General features: G+C 41.1%; 1 protein-coding gene across 1 annotated transcript; it reads right to left on the bottom strand.

Moving 5' to 3' along the window:
- Nucleotides 1–955: 955 nt before the first annotated feature.
- On the bottom strand, nt 956–7,254 carry ears2 (glutamyl-tRNA synthetase 2, mitochondrial; the record flags this gene model as incomplete). The annotated part of the gene is made up of 10 exons (XM_079219951.1): nt 956–1,175; nt 2,664–2,799; nt 2,879–3,009; nt 3,482–3,635; nt 4,469–4,577; nt 4,701–5,022; nt 5,643–5,793; nt 5,868–6,057; nt 6,227–6,382; nt 7,122–7,254. 10 exons carry the CDS (start codon nt 7,252–7,254, stop codon nt 1,080–1,082), a joined length of 1,578 nt encoding a protein of 525 aa, XP_079076077.1. The 3' UTR covers nt 956–1,079.
- Between the last annotated feature and the right edge of the window lie 1,274 nt (nt 7,255–8,528).

Below are 8,528 nucleotides of genomic sequence, written 5' to 3'. Positions count from 1 at the left end.
AGTTATTAACTCAAGTTACTGATTACAAAAACGAAATACATGACACGTTACTTATTTTATATATGTGGAGTTCATAAAATGTGAAAGTTATTCTATTAAACTATCTAAAAGAAGTTTGAATTCCTCTACCAGCAACAACACGATACATGTTCATACGAGATAAAGAACCAGTAGGAATATTTAAATATAATATAACAGTGTATCTCTTGCTGATACTTATATGTTTGCACAGATACAATCAGTGGTTTACATAAGTACATGCAATATTAAAAGTAACCATAAAATGATCCCACAGTGAATAAAGTACTAAGTATAGCCGTGAAACAAATGTGGGAGTAAAAATGACAATATTTGTAGTAGAGGTATAGAGATAAAATCAGCCTTTACATAAGTAAAATGTGATATTATACTAAAAGTACCCATAAAGTGATCTAAAAAAAAAAAAAAAAAAAGACACCATTTCAAGGGAAACAAAGCAAATGTACTACATTATTATATATTTTAGCACTGGATTCTTAATACTTGTGCATTCGTATGTATGCAGCATTTCACTGTGAGGTGGAGCGGGTTTTAAGTACCTTTTAGGCTGTTTAATGTTGGAAGTAAAATCATTCAAGGTGAATAAAGTAGATTTTAGGTTAATTAAAAAGTAAGTTTTGTGTTCCTCTATTAGCATAACGGGTGAAAGCTAAAATGTTTGGTATTGATGATTTCTTGGAAAGGCTTTTCTTGTGAATATATTATAGAACTGTCCGTTACAGGCTTTTGTTTTTTTTATAATTTTCTGGAGAAATCACAAGAACATTTGCATAAAAATACAGAGGTACTTCCCGTCCTCGGCTGCCTGTGTCACCTGGTCCTGTAGAATGTCACAGAACTGAATAACACAAACGGACAATCAGTTTTTATAAAACATTTATATTAATTCAAGTTAACTTAAATCAGTAGAGTGCAGTCCTTTTCAAATGTATCCCAGTGAGCTTTTGTCCAAATCACCAGGTGGATTCCCCGGTAACGCTCCCCATACTGGCCACGTCTTTAACAGCAGCACGTCTTCACCAGGCGTCCGTCTGCTGCCTTTAACTCTTCTCTGACAGCAGCACAAGTTTCTGGAATCGTTGGCAGATCTCCGCGGGCCCCAGAGAGACCATCATCTCGGCTACACTGGGCCCCTGCTGCAGGTTCAGAGGACAGCAGATGGCCAAAGGTCAGTGGAGTAACGCAATCAAACCACACAGTCAGAAAACTGTCTGTAAGCTCTGTGAAAAGCAATCTGAATACACTTCCTCTTTCCACATTCCCTCTCTGAATATTAGCAGGGTTACTCTGAGTGAGTCGACGGAGGATTTCTGAGGCGCTTTAGTCATGACTATTATTTTTAAACGTGCTATTTTTAGAGTCTAGCTAAGTCATGCCATGGACAGAAATATATATTTATAAATAAAAGAGACTTGTGCAATTTAAAACAGTCCAGCAAAAAATTGTCATTTTTGAAGAATACTCCTAAAAATGGTTGGACGCATTGCAGAGGTGGAGTCTGAAAAATGAGTTGGAAATAAATGATTAAAAAGGATGTTATCAGTTCCTCTGAGAGTCAAAATGATCTTAAAATATCCCAATGCAGGTGGCGTTACCGCGGCTCAGAAAACACCAACATGTTCATCTTGGCTTGATTTGTTAAACAGAGCGCAGCCGACAGAACGAAGCTGGATTTGTTCCGTTAACGCTGGAAAAGTACAAACACAAGGTTTAATTTAGATCATCTCATGGAGATATTGTGAGGACTGGACATAACAACTCATACAGTGAGGGTAGAGTTTGCTGGAGCTGTAACACCGAATTAATTACCGACTCTGCTGAAGCCCAGTGAGTGGAGACTACGTTACTTTCACCCGACTAGTCTGTACCAAACAATACAGGCACGATGCCCTGTGTCTTAAAGGGTCGTCTAGTCTGAGCAGTTCTGAGACTTGGAGCTTGGACAAGGGAAGCAATGCACATGCATGCACGCACGTCTAAAACTGTAATAATCTGTCTGTACAAATTGTCTAGGATTAGCTGCATTAGTTGTGTATTTATACATCAACACGTCAACTGTCTAGTGCAAGACTAGTGGTTTGCATTCAAAGTCAAGACTGCTTTAAAGTCAAAAGAAGGAAATACACTCTTTATTAAAAGAGTACTCGATTAAATCTGCTGCACTGCTGTAACATTGTAAGACACCACATTGGAAAGTTAGAAAAAATAAAAACTCCATGCAGTAGAACCAGAAATATTGCATTGTTTCATTCCACACACACTCTTCTTGATTATCAAAACATGGAGCCTACATTACCCACAATGCAACTTAACCACAGACAATAGAGTGCTAAAGTGCGTAGTGGTTCCTTTAATAGGATTTTTCTATTGCATTTTGGATTATTGAAGAAAATAAGCTCTGCGGCATTTAAACGTTTATGACACTTACATGTTCAGCAAGATAATCTTCACAAATGAACGACCTTAAAGGTTTTTGATGCGTAAATGCACGTGCCAGAAGTAAAACGCCAACGTTGGGCGATAAAGAAACTACACCACGATGGCAGAACTTCAAGTCGCCACCACTAAGCCGTCGTGTTTGTGTTGCCGTCGGTCTTAAAAGTGAACACGTCGTCTTCCGGTACCTGCAGACCGCTGAGAGCCAGACGCAACAGCTTCATCACGTCTCTGTACTTGGTGGCTTCAGCCTGCTTAGCCAGAGTCTTCAGATCTTTACTGAGGCGATCCACAGCCAGCTCCTCACCTCGCTCCGCTATTAATCTGCAACACACACGGAAATGTTCACGACCCTGTAAGGTAAAGTGAAACATGCAGCTGGGAGAGATTGAATACCACATACTTGAGCACTAATGAAGCAATGTGCTGGGCCTCTGTGGTGAGCGCTGCCACCTGCTGGCTGGAGACGGAAGGACGGACCCAGAGGTAAGAGTAAGCAGGACTCACAAGCTCCTTAAGAGAGGAGATGTGACCCTGTAGAGAGGGGAAGAGAACGGTTTCATTATTACTGTGAGAGACAATGGAGCAGCATTGAGAAATAAGAGAAGAGACAGTGAGAAAAAGTTGAAGGAAAACTAAAACCAGATTATAATGTCAAACAGTATCTAAATCCTTTCCCGTCTTTAAAAGGAAACACCAGATAGTCAAGACTGTATTTATAGCGTCGGCGAGACCTCACAGTTTACCCACTGATATTAATTAGTTCATGGCTTCCACATAACTGAACATTTTAGGTAATTTAATAGCCTTAAAAATCCTCCAATGTTTCCTTCTTGCGCTCAACTGAAAATAAGCACACATCACCACCAAGAGGACACATATCAAAGTCTCACCTGTTTGATGACAAACGTCTGCATTTGCAGTTATTGTACACAGGAACCAACTTTACGCATCCGGCATGTCAAAAAATATAATATGAATACATATTTGAGAGTGTCATGGTTACCTTACGAAGACGCAGCACCCGCCTGATATAATCCTCATGGAGAACTTCCTCATCCTGGATCTCTGCTGTACAGGCCTGCTGGATCTGTGCCTGCAGATCTTTTACCAACAGATGACACTGCTCCTCGTCTTCAATGCGGCGCTGCAGGTGAATTCTGCCACAATCAGAGAGTTTAATGATAGATTCATAATTACTTGTATAAGGGAGAAAAGAGCATCCCTGTGAGGCTGCAGGAGGAAGACCATGATGATACCAAAGGGTTTATCCCTCAGCATTTTAGGAAATGTGCTTATTTGCAGAGGAAGATGACTCATAACTGTCTGGTGAATATAAATCCATAGTCAGCAGCTGACTAGCTTAGCATAAATACTGAAAACAGGAGGAAACAGCTAGCCGAACTTTAAAAACGGGGGTGATGTGAAGGAGCATTTCTTGGCTGGTGCAGTAACGTCCTGAACTTGTCTCTGGAGATAAGACTCCAGGATGTCACTGCGCCAGGAAGAATAAGTTCACATCACACGATAATAACATGATAACACGCTTACATCATAACCCCTTTGTAAATCCACAACGGGTTGTTTTTACTCTATGATTTCTGGATGTAATGTAACACGTAAAATAGTGAGCTTTGGATGTGCTGGTAGGCAGATTGTGGGACCGTTGGACTTGCCTTGCATAGTTAGCCTACAGTGCTGTAGCATTAAAGAAAGATCTGGCTCCAGATATCATCATTCTGCTATATGGGGCGGGGAGACTATGTTTTATTTACTTATTTAAACCAATTACAGTTGTCCTGGGTGGTGCTGAGGACAGCATAAAGGGACTGTGCCCTCGCAAAATAGATGGAGAATGATGGCTAATGGCAGGTTCATACCCACATCCAATACATCCATCCAAAGCTACCGACATGCCAAGAAAGGTGGAGCAGTAAGAAGCCTTCATTATGGAAAAAATGACAATACATAGAGACAAGGAGCTCTGACTTACCTGTTGAACTCTGGTAGTTTTTCCAGGTCTAACAGAGCAGAGTGTGTTGTGATCTTTGAAGGATTAAACTCAGAGATCAGTTCATCTATCCTCCGTCCAATGCGATTGGCTGTAAAGCAACGCAAGTCATTTATAAGCATGTAGTCGTGATAATGATAGATTTTGATTATGAATGTTTCCAGATGTAATCACAACTAATGTGTCTGTTTATTCCCTCTCCTCCATCACTCACTGTTGAATCCGGACCCACAGTTGGTTGTGATGTCCAGCAGGGCCTCGGGCAGGACGCCGTCTCTCTGGAAGCTTTGAATGAAAATATCCCCCTGCCTCTTGGACAGTTTAGTGCCGTCTTTGTTCATCAGGAGCGGCAGGTGTCCGAAGGTGGGCGGCTGCCATCCGAGAGCACGGTACATGAGGAGATGCTTGGAGGTGGAGATGAGCCACTCAGAGCCCCGTAGCACGTGGCTGATCCTCATGTGATGATCGTCCACTATGTTAGCAAGGTGATAGGTGGGGAAACCATCGGCTTTCATCACTACAGGGTCACCCTCCACCTAAAAAAACAGAAGAAAAAGAAAGAAAGAGAGGGCAAGAAAAGTTTTTCAGTCAATTCTATTAGACATTTTGATGAAATTGTCATAATTAGCAGATCATTTCTTGATTTATGGCCTAAAATGTGTTTTGTGAAGGTACAAGGACTTTTGATCAAAGTGACTTTTGACCTGCACATTTTAAAAAAGTAATTGAGATATTGCGTTCACAAGAATGGACCGGACGTGAGGTCACAGTATACTAAACCTTTCACCACCAGAATCTAATTCATTCATTCTTGAGTTGAGCTGGATGTTTGGACCGAATTTGATAGAAAGTCCCTGAGGTTGGTGTCGGCTGGACGTTCGTACGTATGTATGTATGTATGTATGTATGCATGTATGTATCTGTGAACATCCCAAAAACATAATCCTTTCGGCCAAAGCTGTTGCCGGTGCATAGCCATAAACTTTTGTTACGTTATGTTTGCAATGTCAGAGATCGTGGATTCAAATGAAACAAGTACATTGCTTAGAAGCAGAAGAGAGAAAGGGATAATTGATAACCCTTGCACCCTAAAATGATGAGTGACTCTATCAGACATCATTTAGTATGAACCCCACTGAAACACTACAAATCTGACCTGGGCCACCTCATGATGATTCCGTCCAAAGATCAGATCCTGAAAAGGCTCGACACCCGCATCCAGACGAAACCTGATCACATGCGGCAATCCCTGAGCCAGTTTCTCCTGGACCTGCCCGGCCTGAAGGTGACGACACCTGTTATCATACCTGGGGAGAAATACCTGTGAGAATGTCATCAGGTGAAACCGTAAACCGTGTGTGCATTCGTGTTATGCAGCCACCTCGGTGTCTGTCCCGTCCTTAAGGCCTCTTTCTTCAGCAGGTCGAGTCTCTGAGAGCTGCAGAAACAGTAGTAGGCGTGATCGCTCTTCACAAGCCGCTGGGCCGTCTGACTGTAGAGGTCCAGTCTCTGAGACTGCAGGTATGGACCGACCGAGCCCCCTCGACGAGGACTCTCATCTGGAGGTACACCTGGAGGGGAAAGTGAGCTCAGGTGAAATCCCAGGAATGACTGTCAACGGGGGCATAATTAACCACTGCAACATAACATTATATTAAGATATTAATCAGTACTGATCAGATTGATCTATGAACCCAATAACTGGGATGCATTACATGACTTCAGTGCAGCGCTCCCTACCGGCCCACTCCAGCATGTCCTCGATGGACTCTGCAGCGCCAGGTACCAGTCTGCTCCGATCCGTGTCCTCCAGGCGCAGGATGAACGAGCCGCCATACTTCTTGGCGAAGATGTAATTGTAGAGAGCCGTTCGGAGGCCTCCGAGGTGCAAGAAACCTGCAGCACAGAATAATGTATAGTTACAACATCAGACTAATGACAGACATATCCAAAGAGACAAAGAAAGAATATTAATCATGATTCCAGTGATGGCTGTGTAGGATTGTTTCTGACAAATATTTCCAGTAACTCCAGAGCATTGTTCAAAAGTCAAAACATGTTGGAAAAAAAGGTGGACGGTATCATTTCCAAAACATTTAGTTTTTAAGGGAGATGAACCATGGGTTTTTTAACTTTATAGATAACAAATAAATACACGGGTAACAATTTACTGAGTTGTCATTTATGAAAAAAATAATAAATTGTGCACCATCTTTACACATGACATGTATTGTACTTTTGTCCATCCGGGGAGAGGGGATCCTCCTCTGTTGCTCACATATCATTTAATTAAATAGATATCACCAATACCTGATCCAGCTATTAAAGTCACCATTGGCCAAATATAATACTGTATGTATGCTTCTGAAATGCCCAAGTCTGCACAATGTTACTTTTAAGTTTATTTTGTTGCTAGTGAATTTGAATGCAGGACTTTTAACGTGTAGCACAGTATATTTATTTACGTTTACTTCGATCGGAGTGCTTCTTCCACCCCTGCAGACAGCATGGCAGTACATTTCAGTTGATTTATTGACCTTTGATGGGACAGTGCTGGTGACACAGCTGCTAGCTATCCCTCTGGAGACCCTTACACGACATTTCCACAGTAATGTGTTCAGGTGTGGGACGTTACCTGTCGGGCTGGGTGCAAACCTGACCCTCACTTCACCCTGAGCCGTTGAGCAGCGTCTTGCGTCGTTCAGCTGGAGTTTAACCGGCCGGTTTCTGACCGCCGACAGACACCGAAAACATCTCCACGGCGCCATATTAAAGTGTTACATTCGCTGGTGAGCAGCTGCTGACGTCAGTCATTAAAACTGCACAAAAACACCTTATAATACTGAAAAGTTGTCCTTCGCATGTATACAAGTATGTGGTTAGTCGGCTAGGAGGCGTTTGTTTGGGTCAAACATGCTTTGAGTCCGGTTTTCTTCTTCGTCGAAACCGAACCGGAAGACGAATTGAGCGTCATCAGGGAGAACACTGCCACCGCGCGGTGGAGGACAGTATTTCTCTTTCAAGGTAAAAGGTTCATGGTAAAAGGTTCATGACAATAAACATAGACATAGATTAAAACAATACAAAATAAATATAGTGCAAAATGTAAAGATAAATATGGTAAACAACAAACAAATAACAGGACTTTAAAAAAAGTATACAGTATATTATAAAAAAAATAAAAAATTGAATAAAGAAAAGATGTGCAAGGGTGTTGACCTGGGGATGTAAGAGTCAAGTTGTTTAATATCAAATACACAACAATTACAGAGAACATATTGGATTTCAGTCTCCCTCCAAGAATACTCATAAATTGTTTAATACAAAAAATGAAATAGACAAGCAAAAGCATAATATAAATGTAAGCCTTAACGTGGTGCAATTTCAAACATTGGGTTAAAATAAAATAGGCCGACTTGTTTGTATTTTAATCAAGTATCAACATTTCCCACTATATTTCAGGAAACTATTTTACTTTTAACTATAATACTATATTCAGCCTATGGTTTGTATACACAAATCTAAAACTGGTTCCACATTGCCGAGATACAACATCAAACATGCTCCAATATGTATTCGTTAGTGATAAAAACAGACTAATATACTGTAATATTCTATATAATAGAAGTGTTAGTACTTTTCCTACGTTGAGTTGCTGATCATTTATTATCATTTTATTATCATCATACTTATTATAGTTTTAATTGAGATATTAATAGTAATATATATGTCGCCTCTGTTATTTTTTGACGAGATGTCTGGACCTTCATTTCACATTATATTGATTCTGAAGATTACCATGCTGTTTGTTAATAGTGTGAAAAATAGGTCCCGCCCACAGCCCGCCTTTTTTTTATTACCTAAAAGACTAAACCAATAGCAACCCTGTGTATTGTTGACTGACACGTCATAGAGCCAATGAAATAGCCAACAGCCAATCGCAGCACAGTAGGACGGGACTAGGCGCAAAGCGCGATACATCCGGTTTCCTGGCTGTCCTCTTGAGAGATTTTGTGGGATGCTTTTGGAGACCTAGGGGAGC

Source organism: Taurulus bubalis (genome assembly GCF_910589615.1).
Source record: "Taurulus bubalis genome assembly, chromosome: 6".
Taxonomy (NCBI): Eukaryota; Metazoa; Chordata; class Actinopteri; order Perciformes; family Cottidae; genus Taurulus; species Taurulus bubalis.
This window is presented reverse-complemented; position numbering and strand designations above follow the sequence as displayed.